Here is a 20,585-nt window from a genome sequence, read left to right as displayed (position 1 = left end):
TCCTGTTCTGCTCCTTGGGATAAAACCCCTCTTGGGATAAAACCCTTCTGCTCCTTGAGGTAAAACTCTTGCGCTCCTTGGGGTAAAATCCTTGTGCTCCTCGGGGTAAAATCCTTGTGCTCCTCGGGGTAAAATCCTTGTGCTCCTTGGGGTAAAACCCTTCTGCTCCTTGGAGTAAAATCCTTGTGCTCCTCGGGGTAAAATCCTTGTGCTCCTTGGGGTAAAACCCTTCTGCTCCTTGGAGTAAAACCCTTGTGCTCCTCGGAGTAAAACCCTTGCGCTCCTCGGAGTAAAACCCTTGCGCTCCTCGGAGTAAAACCCTTGTGCTCCTCAGGGTAAAACCCTTCTGCTCCTCGAAATAAAAGCCTTCTGCTCCTCGGGGTAAAACCCTTCTCCTTAGGATGAAACCCTTCTCCCACCTGGCAGCCGCCCCTGCCCAGCCTCATCTCCAAGCAGATGACATCAGGGGCTGCTGGCAGGGCCAAGGCAGCGTCCCCACGTTCCCTGATGTCACCTGCTGGCACGGGCAGGGCTGACGCTGCTTCCCCAGCACGCAGCTGCTTTCCGTGGCTCGCTGGGCTGGAATTGATTTTCCTTCCTCCTCCTCCTCCTCCCCCGCAGCAGGGAGCTGTGAGGTGCTGGCTCCCCTGGGGCAGCCTGGTCACCAGGGAATTGTGTTCCTCGGTGCAAACTGAGCAGCACTGAATGGGCTTTTCAGGAAAAGGGGATGAAAGTACCTGGGATGCTCCTTCCAAGTGGAAGGGCTGGCCGGGAGGTGGTCCCAGGTGCTGGGTGGGGAAGGGGAGCTGAGCTCACCAAGCCTCTGCAGCCAGAGGTGGGTGCAAAGTAAAGAAAAGGTACCTGAATGCTCCATGGGACACAATTCCAAGCATTTGGGGGATAAGGGAGAGCTCACAGCACAGCCCTGCCCCACTGACCAGCTGAGACACTGCCAGGGGTCATTCATGGCTTCAGCCACTGCAAGAACAGCTCTGAGACAGCTTAGGAAATATAAAAGTACATCAATATTTATTTTACCTGTGAGTCCAGTCCCTGCTGGGCCAGGGACACAGTCCCTGATGGTTTCAGGCTCGTGGAAGTTTTGGCACACAGAGATTTAGCTGTGAGCAAACTGAACCGTGCTGGAGGAAGCATCTCCAAACCCCCTCACTCACCTGAGACCCCTGCAGCACCTCTGCTGTGCCTCACCTGGCACCAACCTCCCACCAGGACAGGCTCTGGTGGCCCAGGACAGCCCAGCAGAGGGGAAGCAGCAGCACAGGAGTGGGATGTGGTGCAGGACAGGGGGAATTGTGCTGAACAAAGGGTGCCTGTGGCCTCCAGGGAAGGCAAACACTGACCGGGCTCATCCCACAGCAGCACCATCCTGATTTAAGGGCACAGCAGGCACCTCATGCCCCTCAACAAGCACAGCCCTGGTGCAAGAGCAGCTTGTTCTGGTGTGACAGCACAGAGCTCCAGCCCATCCTGAGGTCAGATACAGCAGGATTTGTCCTTTACAGAAATAATTGCTTTTTGCCCATCTCCTGTGTTTCTTTGGGAATTTTTCAGCAGGTTCCTTGGAGGCTGACAGCCCAGCCCAGGGAATGCTGGTGCCCTGTCAGAGCTCTCCTGCCTCAGCAGCAATATTGTCACTTTGGTCTCCTAAAAACCACAGATTCAGAGAAGCTGCATCTTGGTCTCCATCCCCCCCAGTCAATCTGCCTGTTCCTTCTTCCTGAAAGGATGAACTCCAAAAGGGATCATTACACTCAACACAGTGCTTGGGAAATTTAGGATTGAAGAGCATCTGGCCATGCTCAAAACCTGTGATTAACCCCATTCCCCCTTCCCCACCCCCTTGTGACAGCCAGAGTCACTGCATACAGCCCCAGATTTGTTCCCAGTGCTCCTCCTCAGTCATACTGCAGCAGGGAGTAGAAAGGGATGGAATTCAGCTTTTCTGACCCTTTCAGGGCTTTCAGCTCGATGATCACCAGGCACTCCAGGATTTCAGCCTTCAGCCTCTTGAGCAGCTCGCAGGCAGCACGCATGGTTCCTGTGGAGGGGAGCAGAAACATCCTCACTGCAGGGGCACCCCAAAGCCAGAGGGTGCACAGAGGTGTGGATACCCCTGGGAGTGCCCAAAGCCAGGCTGGAGGGGGCTTGGAGCAGCCTGGGCAGGGGTGGGACTGGATGGGATTTACCCAGCCCAGCCATTCCATGCACACAGGGGTACAGGATCACTCGTGCTTCCCTCACCTCCAGATTTATCCCCCCTCAGCCATTCCATGATTCCATGCACACAGGATCACACGTGCTTCCCTCACCTCCAGTTGCCAGCAGGTCATCCACAATCACCACCTTCTGTCCTGGCTCCACAGCATCACTCTGGACTTCCAGCTCAGCCTGCAGGGAGCAAAGAGCAGCTTTGGTTTAGTCTGGCCTTGGGGAAAAGCCCCTCAGGAGCTGCTGGTTCATGCTGGAGCACAGACAAGTCCTTAGAGACATCAGCATAAACACTCAGCACCTAAAATCCCAAAAACCCCCACAAATTCCAGCTACAAGGGAGCGCCACAGGAACACAGAGCAGGGAGGGGATTGCTGGGCCAACCCTCTGGCACACCAAGATCCTGAACTTTCATGGTGTGAGTTATGGTGGAATCTTATCCCAGAGCAGCTCTCCAGCGAGGAAAATCTCCTGTCACGCCCTGGGGAGCTCTGCCTGGAGGCAGATCCAAACTGGCACCTGTTTGGATGTGTCACACGAGCTCAGTTGGCCCAAACAATCCTTGTGGCTTAGGCCAGGCTTTGGGGGCTCTGCTGCTGTTAGTTCCTAGCGGGAATAGCACAGGCTGAGGCTCAGCCCCCAAGCAGCCGCGGGTTATGGGGCGGGATGGGGGAAGCCATGCAGGGCAGCTCTGACTTACAGCACTTACTGCCAGAGTGGGGACACTCTCCGTGGTCATGCCCCTGGATTCAAGCCAAAGAAAGCCATTTAGCACCAGGTCTGAGCACCACCCCCTGAGAAGAATCACGGCACAGCACCAAACATCACCCATGGGCACAGATGGAGCGACCGCGGCTCGGGGCCGGCTCAGTGCCAGTGCATCAGAACCCAGCCTGGGACCCCCTCCCTGCGGGTTCAGCCCCCCTGCCCCCCCCAGGGTGAGCCCCAGGCCTTGCCTTGCCGTATTCCAGGCTGTAGGAGATGGACTCAGTGGCACCAGGCAGTTTCCCCTTTTTCCGCACGGGCACGAAGCCGATGCCCAACCTCTGCGCCAGCGGGGTCCCGATAAGGAACCCCCGCGAGTCCAGGCCTGGGGGCACAGCAGGAACAGCCAATCAGGAATCATTCACCTGGGAAAAGGCCTCCAAGAACATCAAGTCCAACCATTTCCCAGCCAAGGCCACATCCGCGGATTTTTGCAATGGTGACTCCACTGCTGCCCTGGGCAGCCTGTCCCGACACCTCATCACACTCTTAGTGTATTAATATTCCCTCATACCCTACCAAACCCCCCCCACCAGGTGCAACCTGAGGCCTTTTCCTCTTGTCCCATCACTCAGATTGGAACCATTTCACTGAGGGAAGGTCTTGGTATAACCCCCCTGTTTTATCCTCCCATTCTAAAAGCAATTTGCTCTGAGGGTCACTTCTGAGGGCTGAAAACACAGCCCACACTCCTGTGTTTAACACTTCTGGCCCCAAGAGCCCATTTCCCTCCCCTCTGACCCTTTTCCTTAGAGATAAAGGCAGCAGGGCCCTGGTATCAGCCCAGCCACACGAGCAGGAACTCTGCACCTTGGGCAGCCCTCACTTATCTCACCTGGGCCAGGTCTGGTCTGTGCCCCTTTGGCTGTGGCCCAGCCCAAGCTCTGCCTTCCTCTTCCTCAGCACCTGGCCAGGTGAGCTGAGGTGTTCTGGCCACCAAGGCTGTTCATGCTGGCCTGGAAAGGCTCCCTGAGGAAAACCAGCTGGGACAGGGCCTGCCTGCCCTGGGGACAGCGTGGGGACACTGCAGGCTCTGTGTGCCCCCTCCTTTTAACAATAAATTATGCAACTGGCATGGAAGTGTCAAAGGGCACCTGCCACATCCCACACCAGCATTTCAGAAAACCACAGCAGGAGGAAATGCTAAAAACTGTCCTGGTGCTACCTCATGACAGAGGCCAATGTTCAGGTGATTTCTGTGTCCAAGGGCTAGGACATTCCCCAAGGGCCACCCCACACCTCCCACCCGGGACACATTGCTCAGGGCTGTTCAACCAACACTCACCCACAATGAAGTCGATTTTCGGGTAAAGTGCCCTCACATGATCCTCCAGAAGATCAATCAAAGCCCTGAAGGCCACAGGATCCTTCAGCAAGGGGCTGATATCACTGCAATGAGGGAGGGCAGGCGTGAGGGAACTGCGGGGCTGCTCTGGAAACGCTCAGCCCCTGATCCCAGGGGAGGCTCCTGATCCCAGGGGAAAGTTCCTGAGCTCAGGAGAGGCTCCCGAGCCTGGGGAAGATTCCTGGGCCCAGGGAAGGTTCCTGATCCCCGGGAAGGCTCCTGCCTGGTGCTGCCGGGGCCAGGGATGGGCAGCGGGGCCAGGAGCTGGCAGCGAGATCTCGGCTCGGCTCCAGCTCTGCTCCCATCCCCAGTTCCAGCGCTGGTCCTGTCTCCATCCCCGGCCCCATCCCCTGTCCTGGTTCCAGCCCCAGTTTCCCCCCCGATCCCATCCCCGGTCCCGTCCCGGTCTCACCGGAACAGCACGCCGGGCTCGGGGAAGTCCGGGAAGGGCCGGACGCGGTCGCGCACCCGGCGCAGCCGCTCGTCGCTCATGGCGGCCCCGCCGTGCGCAGCCGCCGCCGCCGCTCCGCTCCCCGCAGGCCGGAACGGGCCGGGAGGGGCGGGACGGGGGCGGCACCGGAGCGGGCGGCACCGGGGCAGGGAGCGGCGGTGACCTGGGGACGGAGGGTGTGGTACCGCGGGGCATGGAGTGTCAGTCCCCCCGGTATTTTGGAGCTCTGGTATCCCGGAGCATTGAGCCCCAGTCCCCCCGGTATCACGGTATTCGGAACTCTGGTATGCTGGAGCATGGAGCATCGCTCTCCCCGGGCACACGGAGCTCTGGTATCCCCGTGCACAGAGCCCCAAATTCCCGGTGCAATGAGGTCTGATACTCCAGACATGGAGCTATCCCAGAGCCCCCAGCCCCCCCGGAAGGTCTGGTACCCCAGGACATGAGGCCGATACCCCCAGGTGTGTGGAGCTCTGACACTTCATGTACAGAGCCCAAATCCCCTCGTGCATGGAGCTCTGATAACCCTGGCACATGGAGTTGCAATTCCCTGGTGCATGGAGCCCTGGCACCCTGGCACATGAAGCTGCAATTCCCAGGGGCATGGAGCCCTGGCACGTGGAGCTGTAATTCCCAGTGGCATGGAGCTCTGATAACCCTGGCACATGGAGCTGTGATTCCCAAGGCCATGGAGCCCTGGCACATGGAGCTGCAGTTCTCAGGTGCATGGAGCCCTGGTTCCTTGGCACATGGAGCTGCAATTCCTAGGGAAATGGAGCCCTGATAACCCTGGCACATGGAGCTGGGATTCCCAGGGCCATGGAGCCCTGGCACAGCAGTGGATGGAGCCCCAGGCTCCCCTCTGAAGAGCTCCCAGGTACCTGCTCCATGTGGAGCTGGATTTCCCTGCCTGGCCCCAGCCTCAGAAAGGAGCTCCCTGCCTTGGGGTTCCATTTGCACCCCATCACCCTGCTCAGCACAACAGCCAGCAAACTCCCCAGGACTTCACTGTTTCCTGCTTTCCCATCCCTCATCACCTCGTGTGAACTCCTGGAGTCGTTCTGTGTTTGTTGAACCCGTTGGTTGGGATGAGGGACAATAACACAGCCCCAGGTCCTGGAGCAACAGCTCCTGGTGTCACCGAGCCTTGGGCAGGGCAGGGAGGTCCCACAGCTCCCATCTCCCATCTCCTGGTGCTGAAGGTTGTTTGGCCATGCAAAATCCACCAAGTGAGTACAGATCTCCTCTTCCATTAGCAAATACACCTTGGACCTGCTCCAAGCCCATCCAGGCATGGCTCACTGTGGAAAGCAGGAGCAGTTGGAGCCTGTATCACCCCTGGCTGAGCTCAGTGCTTGCTGCTGAGAGCTGTGACTGGGAAAACTTCACCCACAGCCTCTGGAGAGCCCCTACCACGGCATGGACACCTTCCACTGTCCCAGGGTGCTCCAAGCCCTGTCCAGCCTGGCTGTGGGCACTTCTCTGGGCACCTGTGCCAGGGCCTGCCCACCCTCACAGGGAGGAATTTCTCTCTAATATCCCATCTAACCCTGCCCTCTGGGGAAGCCATTCCCCCTCATCCTGACCCTTGTCCCCAGTCCCTCTCCAGCTCTCTCAGAGCCCCTCCAGGCACTGGAAAGAGCCCTCAGGTCCCCCTGGAGCTGCTCAGGCTGCACAACCCCAACTCCTGTTAGGTTAACTCCCTCTGCTGCCAGAGACAGCCCGTGCTCCCTTCACAACCATTCCCCCACAAACTGAGGCTTTCCCTGGACTCAGATGATCTCTCTGGCACCAGAAGAACCCTCCTGGGCAGATGCTGCAGGGCAGCAGAGGGGAGGAAGGACAGGGCTTGCAGGGGAGCCGGGGCTCGCAGCGCTCCCTGCCCCGAGCTGGACGGGCTCCTGTGCTGACCTTACAGCACAGCACTGCACAGGGAGCTCTTCCAGCAACTCCTCTTCTTCCTGGCAGATGGAATTGCTGATGGAATTTATCTGCCTACTCGTGGAAATAAATAAGCAGGAGTTTATTTCCTGGGAAAAAGGATCTTTTCAGCCTGCCAGGCAGCTCTGCTGCTGCCTCTCACTAATGGAGGGGCCGGAATGGGGGGTCTGTGTCACCCCTGTCCTGTGTGTGACCCCCCCACCATCCCACCCTCACTGCAGGACACTCCACCGCATTTCCCTGGAGGCTGAGGGAGGTTTCCAGGCCCCTCATGCCAACCAAGCCCTGGCAAACCTGGCAGGGTGAGCTGCTGAGTGCCCCACTGAGTGCTCCCCTCCTCCTGGATGTGGGATCAGCCTGTCCCCATCAGACTGACCGATCTGAGTCAATCTGTCCCCATCTGCTCTGCTGGGAAGGGCACAGAGGTTACACCAAACTGGACTTGCAGTGACCCAGCTGCCAGAAACCATGGTTAAAAGGCAACATTCCTGAGATTCCTGTTGAGCTCCTCACTTATCCCCCATCCCCAGGGATTCCAGCTGCACCCACCAGCACAGACTGGACTGGAACACCCCAAGGAAATCAGTTTTCCCTGTGATTGTTCCACCTTCCAAACAACACTGCCGACTCCTACTGCAATTTCCATCTGCAAAGAACTTTCCTAGGACCCCTTTCCAAATGTGATGTCAAAGGGCTCTGGAATATCACCCGGGAGGTGACTCCACATCCGCTCTGAATGCTCCGTGCCTGGCAGAGGAATCAGCACCTGGAATCTGCATTCCCCCAGGGAACTCTGGCTTTGCTCTTTTCTGGACACCATCAGTGATTTAAAAGTGCCTGGAGATTCTGATAGCAGAGGTGTTATTAGCCAGGGAGTACAGAAGCTGGGAATATAAAAGCCTGGGAACTGACTTTAATCAGCTTAACCAGGCAATTAAAGAGCTGTGCTGAGCCTGGAAGTTTCTGTTCTGTTCAGGATTTTAACACTTCAGTGTGAAGTGGAACAAAATGCCCCGAATTTCAACATCTCCCTTCCACGAGGGAAAACTGAGCACAAAAATTTCCCTGCAAATCCACTGGAATGTTTCAATCTCAGCTGAGGAAACTCATGCACTTTAAACCCTTAAAAAAAAAAAAAAAAACACAACCAACAACAAATTTGAAATATCTTATTTCAACACCAGAAGAATGCAGCTCCCCAGCCAGATGCTGGGCTCGGGATGGAAGCCTCAGACCTGGTTTTGTTCCCCTAAAAGAGGGAAAAGTGTGGAAAAAAATAAAAGTGATCCAGCTCTGCCTCGCTGGGAGCCCAAGGCAGCACCTCCTGCCTGCTGCAGCAGGTTGGATCAGGCCCTTGGAGAGGACACAAAACTCCTCTCTCTGCCCTGGCCAGCCTGGCTTTTGTGTCTGATCCAGAACTAATGGATTTGGCTCGCATTCCTCGCTGCTGGCTTTTATCTGCTCTCCCTTTCACTGGGAATTGTGCTACCAAGCTCCTGTCACCCAGAGGGTGTTAAGTGACTCCAAGAGGGACAAAGACCCACAGAGCTGCCAGATTTCCTCTCTGCAGAAGCTGCAAGGCAGAGGTTTTTTCTCCTAAAAGACCACAAGCTTCTGGCTATGGATCCACCTTTATTTAGGATTTATATAATCCCAACTAGGCTTCAAGCAACAAGAAAACTCTAAATGGTGGAAGGGGATATAAAGAAAACAGGCAAACGGAGCCTTGGTGTTTAAAATAGCCATTTTCCAAAGGAGAAAAGAACCCAAAATGGGATTTCAGCTCTTCCCTTGCAGCTGTTCTTAAAACCTGACAGTTTAATTCAAGGGGCACCACAGTGTCGCCTCCTGATAACACAGAAAAACATCCAGTGCTACCAGAAAACAAAAGGAAAAGTCCATTTCCAAGTATTCTAACTGCTAGGAGAGATGGAAAACAGGCCATTCTGACTGCAGAACAGTTACTTGGAAGCTGAACAAGCAAAGGAACTCTTAAGAGAATAAAAGTGTGTTTAGTTTGTAAAGTTTCCCAGTGCTGAGGACAAGGGCAGGCCCCTGGGGAGGGATTTCTCTGCTGCCTGTGCTCCAGAGGCTGCTGGGGACTCTGCAGCCAGAAATCACCTCCCAGCACCCCAAACCTTCCTCCCCCTCAAAATCCATTCAGGTCTCACCTTGCACAGGTCCTGCTTCAGCTGCTGCAGTTCTTTCATGGGGTTATTTCATTTCAAAGCTGTTGTCATTGGGGAAACAGGAGTGTCCAACCTTGAGGAGATCCTGTACGTGAAACAGGAATTTTGGGATGCTGGCCATGGTGTCTGGGAAGGGCTGGAGGTGACAGGAATGGCAGCTGCCACTGTCCCAAGTGCCACAGCCTCCTTCCATTTCTTGTAGTCAAATCCCACTGTCACTGGGTTTTACCAGCAAATCCATGGGACTCTCTCACTTCCCTGGTTCCAGAATTCCCCATTTTCCCTTGGAACATTCCTGAGCCCCCCTTGGCCAGGCAGGGCCGTGCTCTCCTCGCTGCTGCTGCACTCAGGGCAGTTTGCAGGGCATTAACCTTGGCTCCAAGTGTTGGGAATTGATCTGCAGCTTCCCAGTTCCAGCATTCAGCTCCCCAAATTGCTGCTCCCCAGGGAGCAATTTGCCACGGAAATAATCCATTTGTCGCTGCAGGATTTGAAATCAAGGCTCCAGAGCCTGAAGTGCAGCCCCAGCTCCTCCACCATTATTAGTTCCATCCATTTCAGAAGCTTCTCTGCACAGAGGGTGGGATGATAACACAGCCTCAGGGGCAGAGCTGGGAGGCTTGAGAGGCTCAGCTAATTGGAAATTAAAGGCAAGAAAGAAATTCTTTGGACTCTTAGGCCAGGAAGAGCTGGAGCTTTTAGTGCTCAGCATAATAAACATAAAGAAAGGAACATCACAGCCCCAAACTCCAGCATTCCTTTGGCATTTCTGTCTCTGCTGGAGAACAGAAGCCGCCACCAGAGCAGTTTGGTTGCTGCAGGTCCCTGAGTGGGCAGGAAATCCCTCCTGCCCCAGTTCCTGAGCTGGGAAGTTCAGGGCAGCAGCTCAGGATGGTTTTTAAGGGCAGATGTGGCCACTTTGTGCCCTGAGTGGGCAGTGGGGGCTGCAGGACCATCCCCACCCCTGTGCTGGCCCTGGCCGGGAGATTGATCCAGGTGAAAATAATTCCAGGAAAACAAACCAAGTTATTTTAACCCCAGTCAGTCCCATGATCCATGAGGAAAATCTGGGAGAGTGCCCCAAAGCCAGGTGTCACTCCCTTGGCTCACAGGTGAAATCACAGACTGCACTGCTGATAAATTAGTTTATTTTTCCTCATGAGTTCTTCACCTCACCACTTTTAAATCTGTACAATTTTAGGAAAGGCACTCATTTAAAATTCCTCCTATTATCCAGCTGGAAAACAACTATTCCTATTTAAACTTAAAGCAGGAGCTTTGTCACATTAAACCCTGATAATTTATGATCTGCTTCGTGTCCTTTTACTCTAAACAGACACGTCATGGCTTCACTTACTTGCTTTCAAGTGCAGCATTTTCCTGCAGGATCTGTGTCCTGAGATCAGTCCAGGGATGAGGAATGAGGCTTTGCTGTGCTGGGAGGGGGACAAGCACAGAGTGGCTGCTCAGTGCAAGTTCAGGGGCAAAGCAGCATCTCCCAAAGGCAGCTGTGACAGAGCAGGGGAGGGAGCAGCAGGCAGGGGACAGGGAGGAGGTGGCCAGAGCAAACTCTGGGACTGAGGAGCGTGGTCAGGCCAGGGTCAGCTCTGGGGAACTCTTCCTAAGCAGCACAGAACCCCACCAGGGCTGTTTCCTCACAAGGATTTGAGGGCTGGCAGGATTGCCAGGGAGCTGCAGCCAGGGACTCCCTCCTCTGGTTGGATTTTCCAGTGAATGCAGGGCTCTGACAGCCCCAGTGACACCACTGTGGAATCAAAGCCACTGAGGCTGGAAAAGACCTCAGAGATCATGGAGTCCAGCCCTCAGCACCACAGTCACCCCAATGCCACATCCATGTGGGTTTCAACACTTCAGGGCTGGGGATATCACCCCTGCCCTGTGCCCTGCTTTTCACCCTTCCCATGAATAAAATTCCCTGATATTCAACCTCAATCTCCCCTGGCACAACTCTCCTCCTGTCCCTGTCCCTGTTCCCTTTCCCCTCCTGGCAGGAGCTGTGCAGAGCCAGGAGGGCCCCCCTGAGCCCCCTTTGCTCCAGGCTGAGCCCCCTCAGCCCTCTCAGGATTCTCCATTCCCTTCCCAGCTCCCTCAGGATTCTCCATTCCCTCCCCAGCTCCCTCAGGATTCTCCATTCCCTTCCCAGCTCCCTCAGGATTCCCCATTCCCTTCCCAGCTCCCTCAGGATTCTCCATTCCCTTCCCAGCTCCCTCAGGATTCCCCAGCCCTTTCCCAGCTCCATTTCCTTCCCTGGACATGGAGAAGCCCCAAAGCAGAGCTGGAGCAGCCCCAGCAAACAGGGAGCTCCTGATTTTATCAGTGCTGACAGACCCACAGCTGCTGGCAGCCCTGAGCTCCCCTCTGAGGGAGCTGCTGGCCACATCTCCCAAGAAGATGTTTGGAGCTGTGTCCAAACAAGGAGGAATGTTATGGGTGAGCTGGAAGTGCTGTGATACACTTGAAGGACAAGCAGGAACATCCTGAGAAATATGGGCTATAAACAAATGGCACTTGCAGATGTGCAGGGATCCCTGAAATGCTGGCTGGGATTTCTGAGAGGTGCAACAGCAAGAGCTGACCCAAGGGCTGTTGTCATTCCAGTTTAATGGGATTATCCAGCACGAGACACACAGCAGGCATTACCATGGAGGTACATAGAGCATGGGACGGGGGAATGGGAGGGTTTGGGGTTACAGGAGGGTAGGAAGCAGCTGGAGCCTGGAGCTGGCACAAGGGCAGAGCTCTCCAGCAGCTCCAAGCTCAGCTGGGGAGGGATTTGAGCTGTTTCCAGGTACAGAGCACCTGGATTTTCCTAAGGCAGCACAACATCACACAGAGAAGGCACCTGTGCTGTGGAAAACACTGCAGGGGTGGAAGTGGAGCTGTTGTGGGACCAGTGGAGAATCATGGAATGGTTTGGGTGGGAAGGGATCTGAAAGCTGACCCTGCTCCACCCCCTGCCATGGGCAGGGACACCTTCCACTATCCCAGGCTGCTCCAAGCTTCTCTGGGCACCCTGTGCCAGGGCCTCCCCACCCTCACAGGGAACAATTCCTTCCTTATATCCAAGCTAAACCTCCCCTCTTTCAGTGTGAACCCAAACACGCTCAGGCTCCCTCCAGGTGCTGCCCTGAGGGCCCAGAGGAGGCTGGTCTGGCTCCAGACAGGTTTATTGGAGATGGGGAAGGGTGTGGAGCAGGCTCCAGGGCAGAGCAGGGATCTGCCCTGTGGGATTGAGCAAAAACTGATCCTGTGTTCCCCAGGAGAGCTGCAGCCAGGCTGGGGAGGTTTGCACAAGGACAATTCCTGGGACAGCATGTGCTGGAAATGGAGTCAAGAGCTAAGGACTGATGCCAAGGGGCATTTCTGAGCCCAGAGCACCAGATGGGAAGCAGGGCTTGGAGCAGCTTTAGACCTAGATTTTTGGAAATGAAGGAAAGCCCTGAAATGAACACCTGACCCCCACAAGTCCTGCACCAACCATTGGCAACAGAATCCTGGAATGGTCTGGGCTGGAAAAGACCTCAAAGCTGATCCAGTGCAGCCCCACTTCCACTGTCCCAGGGTGCTCCAAGCCCTGCCCAGCCTGGCCTTGGGCACTTGAGGGATGCAGGGGCAGCCCCAGCTGCTCTGGGCACCTGTGCCAGGGCCTCACCACTCCTACAAGGAGGAATTCCTTCCCAATATCCCATCCATCCCTGCCCTCTGGCAGTGGGAGCCATTCCGTGTGTCCTGTCCCTCCATCCCTTGTCCAAATTCCCTCTCCAGCTCTCCTGGAGCTCCTTCAGGCCTTGGCAGGGGCTGTAACCCCAATCCAGCCCTCACCTGAACACAATCCCCACCTTTCCTGAAACCATCACCTGGGAATGTTTGCAGCTACACATGGAAGGAACTCAGGGCATTCTCCCTGGATCAAACCCCATAGCTGTGAGCAGGAGGGATCCCTGATTTGCACCCAGAGCTCACAGATTTGGGGAGAAAGCAAAAACAAGTTGATGTCTAGAGCTCACAATGGAAATGAAATGTTAAAACAACAAGCCACAGGCAAACAAAACATGGGCAGCTTGGGCAGGGCTCTCTGGCAGCTCTGAGTTTCCTGACTGTCCCGTGGCTCCTGTTGGGGCAGCTGAGGGAGCAAGGCTGGGTGGGAGGAGCAGGAGTGATCCAGGGCATTCTGGAGCTGGTGGCAGAGTCCAGAGAGCTTTTCCAGCTGACCCAATCTCCCTGGAGTTACCATGTAGGGAAAGAGCTGGGGGGAGAGAGGAGTAGAGGCTAAACCCTGAGCATGAGGAATATAAACACTGGCCCTTTTGGAAGAGCAAGTGATGATATCATGCACACATCACACCCTTCCTGTGTAAACAGGAGTGCCAACAGGAGCAGGCATTGCACACTGGATGTCCTGTGGGCAGCTCTGCAGGGCTGCAGCCATCAGTGAGGCCAAGAGCATTTCTTAGGATCGGACTCGGGTGCTTTCAGGCACTTCCCAAGCTTCTCGCAGCCCGGAGGGGCCCAATTCTGTTAAAAACAAACAGAAACAGACAGAAAGATGATTCACACCAAGTATCTGCTAAGCTCTCACCCCAAGCAGCTCTTTATGATCCTCACAAAGACACTTTTATGTGCTGCTTGAAAAATGAAACTCCTCTTGCAGCCCAAGCCTCTGGGCTCATAAACTTCCCCACTCCAAACAGTGCTCAGATCAAAGCTGGGAAAGGCTGCAAACGCTGGGCTGTGCATGATTCCTGTGCTGGGACACTCCAGGCCCTCCTGGCCTCTCCCAGCCCAGCTTGGGGCGTGCTGCTGACCCTGCTGTGGCAGCACAGAGGAACAGAGCACGAGGTTTGGGGGACACCAGGGCAGTTCCCACTCTCAGCACTGCACTGTCCTGAGGAGCAGAAGGCAGCACAAGGCCAAGGGTGTGAGAGAGATAAGAATGCTGGTATTTTAATGAGTGTTTTGATGGAGGGATCCACGGGCACAGGGAGCAGGAAGCATTCCTGAGACACCTCTTCCAGTGCCTGCACACCAGAACTATTTGTTTGCCTTGTTTCCATGTTTCTGGAGCTACCTGAATGTGCAGAACAGAAAAAGGAGATCCACTGCCAGCCTCAGCTTCCAGAGGGATTAATGGAGGAAGGAATTTGGATAGATGAACATTTTTAATTTCACTGAGGTTTTGCCATTACAAATTTGGGATTGTGGTCATGGGAAGGGCAGATAACACTTCCCATTCTGCCTTCAGGAATCTTTTGTGCCTCCCTCTCTCAGGTCTGTCCATCCATGGGACATTCCTGCTGTCCCCTATTAAAGGCCAGTTCAACACCGACCTCCTGCCTTTTGTTTTGCTGATTTTCACCTTGCAAATATTTCTGTTTCCTTGGAATTAAATTCCTATGGAAAAGAAATGCTCAACCCCAGGAAAACACCACTGGAGCAGGTTTTTGTTCCATGGAGCTGACAACAGATGGCAGTGAGACACCAGCAATTCCTGCAGAGGAGCAGACCCAGAGGGAGCTGTGCTGGAGCCACCTCTGCACCGAGGGCTCTGCAGCTTTCTGAACAATTCATGTCGTTTGCTAAATCTGCTCCTCTGGTTTGAAATGTGCAGCCACGGCTGGGAAACTCGGAGCACTCTGCAGAAGGAACTGAGAGCCAAAGGAACACATGAAGTGCAATGTTTGTTCTTTTGAAAAGGCAGAACAATAAAGGGTCTGTGCTGCCTCCTGCAGCCCCGGTGCTGCTGCTGGGCTGAGCTGGGAGCCCCGGGGACACCCCGAGCTGCAGAACAGCTTCTGCCACACTTACAGAGCAGGGACATCCAGCAGAGCCTCTGGGGGAGCTCCCTGGGCAGCGGGATCCAGCAGGGATGGGCTGCAAACACCTCCCTGCCCCTGCCTCCATCCCTGCTCTGCAGGAGCTGCACAAGGAGCCAGCTGCTGTCCTGGAATCCTGCAGTGCCTGGCTGGCAAGGGACTCAAAACCCATCCAGTGCCACCCCTGCCATGGCAGGGACACCTCCCACTGCCCCAGGTGCTCCAAATCCCATCCAGCCTGGCCTTGGGCACTGCCAGGGGTCAGGGGCTGCTCTGGGCACCTGTGCCAGGGCCTGCCCACCCTGCCAGGGAACAATTCCCAATTCCCAATATCCCATCGAGCCCTGCCCTCTGGCAGGGGGAGCCATTCCCTGTGCCCTGTCCCTCCATGGCCTTGAACACTTCCTTGAACACTTCCCCACACTTTGTTTGTGTGTAAGTACAGACAATTCTCCTCATCTCTCCCAAACACATCAAACAAACACCGTTATCAAATCATCAGGTGGCAGGAGATAGTGGCAGTAAATTATATTTATCTCCCAGCACCCCCCAAAACCAGATTTAGCCCCCAGTCCACCCAGCAATGTAATCACTCCCTAAAGGTTTGCTCAGCTTCATTCCTGCTCTCAAAGCAGCAATCTGTGCCTGATACTTTGGGGTAGTGACCATGGAAAACTCACTGGGTTTCCTGCTGGGACTGAAACATTTCCCCTGGGCCTAGGAGCTCCCCAGCCCTCCCTTCCATTTGGGAAGAAATGCTTTGCAGTGCTGCCTCTGGCAGCAGCCAGGCCCTGGGGACAGTGCCTGAACCCAAAAGTCCCAGAGGAGCAGAGAACAGTGTTTATTAAGGGAAAAGTTGAATAAGGAAAGAAAACAACACAGAAACAATGGGCCCTCAAATCTTTTTCCTATTTAACATCCAAAAATAAAGAGAAGGGCCAAAGCTAAGGGAGATCTTTGCCTCGTTACTGAGGGGACACAGCTCTTTGCTGGTGACAGACCAGAGGCAGCAGGTTCTGACTGATTCAGGAGATGATTTATTTATTTATTATCAGGAAGATTTTGCCTGTTACTATTTTGTCACAGCCTGTTCCAAGGTTTTGTCTGTAAGAAGATTTTGCCTGTTACTATTTTGTCTGTCAGCCCACAGACACATTCCCTGGGATACACAACCTCCTGTCAAGTGACAACCTCCCCCAGATTATCCAGTTCCTCTCCCAGGTTCTCAACAAACCAAGCAGGGTTGGACAGGGAAGCCAAACTGTAACTTTCCAATAGGAGACTTGAAAGAGAAAACAGAACTGAAAAAAATCAATTTCAATAAAGACTTTGGGAAATTCAGGCATGGGGGGAATTGGAGGAGACTAAAGATACATCACTGAAAATGTCCCATAGAAGACTCAAAACAAAGAGGGCAGGGCTGGATGGGATATTGGGCAGGAATTGTTCCCTGTGAGGGCGGGCAGGCCCTGGCACAGGTGCCCAGAGCAGCTGTGCCTGCCCCTGGATCCCTGGCAGTGCCCAAGGCCAGGCTGGACAGGGCTTGGAACACCCTGGGGCAGTGGAGGGTGTCCCTGGATGGGCTCTAAGGTCCCTTCCCACCCAAACCACTACAGGATTCCACAATTCCAGGGTTTGAGAACTGCAGAAGGGGATTAGAAAGGAGAAGAAGGATCTGTCCTGTCTCTAAGCAAGGAATCCACCAACAGGTAATTGTGCATCTCTCCTCCATCCCTTCCCACCACTGCCAGTTTATGAAACCTTCACAAAATGTATTTCAACCCAAGGAGTCCCCACGCCTTTGTGCCTCAGCACTCACCATGACAGCCTGGTCACACACGTTCAGCTGGGGCTGGCCTGGCACCAGGGTGGCCCTGTGCTGCTGCAGCAGCCCTGAGATGTGTTCCACAGCCTGCTGGTACTCCTCGCTGGCAAAGCTGCAGGGGAAAGCACAGGGGTTACTCTGGTGTCCCCGAGGAGCAGGAGATGTGCAAACACCCTGCCAGCTGCCCACAGTCTGCAGGGCATGGAATCCAGGCTGGCAGGGGGCAGGGGCTCTGCTCAGGGCAGTGAGGATGGCAGGGCCTTGTCCTCCCCACAAATCACCTGCCTCCAGAGCAGCTCAGCCTCCCAAACTGCTGCTCCAAATGTGCAGATCTGCTAGGAGCTCATGTGGCCTCCCAAGGGAATTGTCTCAGCAAATAAAAGGACATTTCTGGGTTGTCCCTTCAGTGATTACCCAGACACAGGACAAACACCTTCCCAGACAGCTGAGGACAGAATTTCCCAAGGCAGCCCTTCCTTCCAGCTGTCCCACCTGAGCTCAGCAGCTCCCCACACTCTCCCCCCTTTCCAAGGGCTCTCCTGCACACCTGCCCTGGCAGAGGGGAGGCGTTTGTTGCAGGGAACAGAAGGGAATGTCAATATTTTGTTTTACAAGAGTGTTCTCAGGAAGGGTTTCAAACACAACCCCGGGTCAGTTCAACTCCACAACCGCCAAGGAAATAAACTAAAATTATGCAAACACAGAGGAGAAGAATAGAAGGGCCTTGTCCAAGACAAAAATACCTCCCCCATTCCACAAAATGCTGAGGTTCTGCCCCATCCACATTCTTCCACCACAGCTTGATTATTCCAAGCTGGGAGCCATCTGCCATGCCCCAAAATGTGGTTCTAATGACCAGATCCTGACCCACCTGATTCCTCCAGCTGCCATTCGCTGGAGTGGCTCAGGGTGCACTTCACTAATATCTCGAGTATTTCTAAAAAGCAGAATTCCTAACAAAGATCTTTCTTTGTCCATCACCTTAAGAGTCACTTAAAAACCACCAACCCCCCCCCAGAGAGCGGCAAATTCCTTGTGAAGATAAAAGAACCAATGCAGCTGGGTCCTGACCTCGGGCTCCCCCTGCTCCCAGCCAGGCTGGCCAGCAGCCCCACACTCCAGCTAATTTCCTTCTTTGCAAAACAATCACATTTGGAAGGCCAGCGATGTGCCAAGCGTTTCCAGTAAACCCTATAAATATCCCAGCTGGGCAGGCAGCCAGGCAGAGGCTGATTGTGGGGCTGGGCTGATAGAGAGCAGGAAGGGAACGTGGGATGAGGAGCTGGAGCTGCTGCTCTCACACCCAGCTGCCTGGATCCTGCTGGACAGAGCTGAAGGACCACCCTGAAACCCAGAGGATCCTGAGAAGCTCCTGAATTTCATAGAATCCAACAATCTTTGGGTGGGAGGAGATTTAAAATTCATCTCATCCCATCCCTGCCATGGGTAGGGACACCTTCCACCATCCCAGGCCCTGTCCAGCCTGGCCTTGGGCACTGCCAGGGATGCAGGGGCTGCCACAGCTGCTCTGGGCACCTGTGCCAGGGTCTGCCCACCCTCAGAGCCAGGAATTCCTTCCCAATGTCCATCCATCCCTGCTCCATAGAGGTTGGTTCTCATTTCTTGACCCCATTGATATTCCCATTCCATGGAGGTTGGTTCTCATTTCTTGACCCCATTGATATTCCCATTCCATGGAGGTTGGTTTTTATTTCTTGACCCCATGGGAATCCCCAGTCCATGGAGGTTGGTTTTCATTTCTTGACCCCATTGAATCCCCATTCCATGTGGGTTGGTTTTCCTGCCTTGGCTCCATGGCTCAGTTTAATCTCAGATATTACTGTGCAGCTCCACAACATGCCCCAAAATCCCACATCCACGGATTTGTGAAGTATTTACTGACTGCACAGGAGTTAAAACTGCCTCCAGCCCTAAGCAAGTGCATTTTGAGACAAAATCTGCAAGAGTGCCTGGAATTTGCATGTAAAATGGGGATAATTACCTCATGGTAATCAGCCAGAGCTGTTAGGGAAGCTGGGAACCTCTCCTGCCTGGAGTCCCATCCTCTCCGGGAGTGCACACGCAGGCCTGGGCTGCAGGGCCAGGTTTGCTGCATTCCCTGCCCCACAAAGAGGTGCAATTATCTGTCCAGGTGCCTGGGCACCATTGTCTGGGAGGAGCAGCCTCCAGGGCGAGCTGCATTTCCTATTCCAGCTCAGCAATCCCGGCAAGGAGGGCTGGGAATAGCACTGCAAGGAGGAGAGGGTGAGCAGGTGGTGTTGTGAGGAGCTTGCTAAAAGAGATCCCCCAGCGCCCACGAAATTATTCCAGGCTCAGAAGGAGGGAGCAGAGTGGACAAAGTCCAGGGTCATTACACTAATTGACACTTTACCTCCGGGAAGCCCCTGGAGATGCAATCAGGGCTGCATTGGAGAGCAGGGTCCCAGGCACAGGTGTGGGCTGTGCTTCCTTCATTTACTGTAATTGTGCCTTGGCAATCTGCTCCATCCTCCTCCCCCCACAGCTCCTGGAACCTGCTCTGCTGCTTAACCCCAGCAAAGCCAGCCTGCAGGAGGAGGGCTGGCCTCACCCAGAGCCAAACTCTGCTTGAATCCCCTGCTCCTGGGGGTTCCACCTGCAGGGATGGCTCCCTGCCACCATTAAATGCACCCTCAAATAGATCAGCACCCAAATAAATGCAGGAGCATTTCCAGCAGGGTTTCAGGATGTTTGTGTTACACCTCATGGCCTGGGAGTGGTGGGGCCCTGGTGAAACTGAGAGGGCTGGGACAAAATGGGAATGATATTTTATAAAAACTCCCATAGTGGGAGTCACAAAAACCTGACAAAGGGCTCTAGACCAGGCTGGACAGGGCTTGGAGCAGCCAAAGGTGATGAGTTTTACACTCATGAGTTTTAAAGGCCCCTTCCAAACCAAACCATTCCATGGTTCTAGGAACAGCAGCTCTCAGATTGATATGAAGTTATGGGAAGAGTATAAAATGTGGCTAATGATACTTCACTTCCTTCTCCCCTGGAATTATTTTAATTAAAACCATTATTTTTAATTCTGAAATACACCCAGATTCTGATAATTTGATTTTATCTGTTATCAGTGCTTTGAGGCTTCGCAGCACCGTGGTATCCAAGTCTTGATCTTGTCTTATTACTCAGTCTTCCTCAGTTCCTCTCTCCTATTATCAAGTTTATTTGCAATTTAAGGTCTGCACAATGCAGGAGGCAGAGACAGGTTTGGGGCTCTGCTGCTGGAATTACTGGAGAGACTCAGAGGAGCCAAAGGAAAACAAATGAGGAACCAAAGGCTGAAGGTGGCCCCTACCCTGAGTCACCCCTGCTCCTGCAGCATTTTGGGCCCAGATGCATCCCTGGAGGCATGAGGGCACATGGCCACAGGAAACCTTGGAATTCCAGAATTCCTTTTCCAGGGTGGGAGAGCCCAAGCTGTGATGATCAGCACATCCCTTGCAGCAAGGAGATGTGGTGGTGCTGATCCTCCACCTGCTCACCTCTTCTCATGGCAGTTCTCCCTCCTCAGCTCCCAGAATCCTGGATTTCAGTGCCAGGAACCCCAGCACTGACATGGTAAAGGTGGAGTGAGGGGTGAAGCCTTCATCTGGGGGTGAACAGAGACAGGAATAACAGCTATCCACTGATCCTGGCTGCTCCTGTGCTATTCCTGAACTTTCATTTTCAGTGCTACTCCTGAATCACAATTTATGTTCTGTGCTCTTCAGGGAACTTTCTTGTGGCTGCAGCACTGCCTGGACCTGTCTGTGGAGATGATGATGATGATGATGATGATGATGATGATGGTGTCCCTGTCAAACTGCATTTTGCATTTTTCCCAGCTGGTTCATGCAGGGTTTTTCTCCCAACACTCCTTTTCATGCAGCATGGCTCCACCCAGAGCTCCTGAGGGCTGTGGGCTGATGAAGCACAAGCCCCAGGCTGGCTCCAGACCCTGGGAAAGGGCAGCCAGAGGTG

General features: G+C 54.2%; 2 protein-coding genes across 2 annotated transcripts in view; both read right to left on the bottom strand.

Moving 5' to 3' along the window:
• Positions 1–1,002: 1,002 nt before the first annotated feature.
• APRT (adenine phosphoribosyltransferase) lies at positions 1,003–4,912 on the bottom strand. Its single transcript, XM_074550738.1, has 5 exons — positions 4,753–4,912; positions 4,281–4,384; positions 3,187–3,320; positions 2,331–2,409; positions 1,003–2,059 (listed from the first exon to the last, which is right to left on the bottom strand). The coding sequence occupies exons 1-5, from the start codon at positions 4,830–4,832 to the stop codon at positions 1,917–1,919; spliced, it is 540 nt and encodes a 179-aa protein (XP_074406839.1). The 5' UTR covers positions 4,833–4,912; the 3' UTR covers positions 1,003–1,916.
• Positions 4,913–11,526: 6,614 nt separating this feature from the next.
• GALNS (galactosamine (N-acetyl)-6-sulfatase) overlaps positions 11,527–20,585 on the bottom strand; it is a 45,428-nt gene continuing 36,369 nt past the window's right edge. Inside the window, 2 exon segments of the mRNA XM_074550734.1 lie at positions 11,527–13,457; positions 16,575–16,692. Of these exon segments, the coding sequence (XP_074406835.1) occupies positions 13,371–13,457; positions 16,575–16,692 (205 nt within the window). The 3' untranslated portion in view covers positions 11,527–13,370.

Source organism: Zonotrichia albicollis, chromosome 13 (genome assembly GCF_047830755.1).
Source record: "Zonotrichia albicollis isolate bZonAlb1 chromosome 13, bZonAlb1.hap1, whole genome shotgun sequence".
Lineage (NCBI taxonomy): Eukaryota > Metazoa > Chordata > Aves > Passeriformes > Passerellidae > Zonotrichia > Zonotrichia albicollis.
Note: the sequence above shows the minus strand (reverse complement) of the source record. Positions and strands in the feature narration are given on the sequence as shown.

Coding starts and splice junctions, on each gene's coding strand:
- APRT (XM_074550738.1), bottom strand. CDS start 4,832: ATGAGCGACGAGCGGCTGCGCCGGGTGCGCGACCGCGTCCGGCCCTTC. Junction 4,385..4,752: donor GAGCCCGGCGTGCTGTTCCG/GTGAGACCGGGA, acceptor CCCTCATTGCAG/TGATATCAGCCCCTTGCTGA. Junction 2,410..3,186: donor ACAGCCTGGAATACGGCAAG/GCAAGGCCTGGG, acceptor TGCTCCCTGCAG/GCTGAGCTGGAAGTCCAGAG.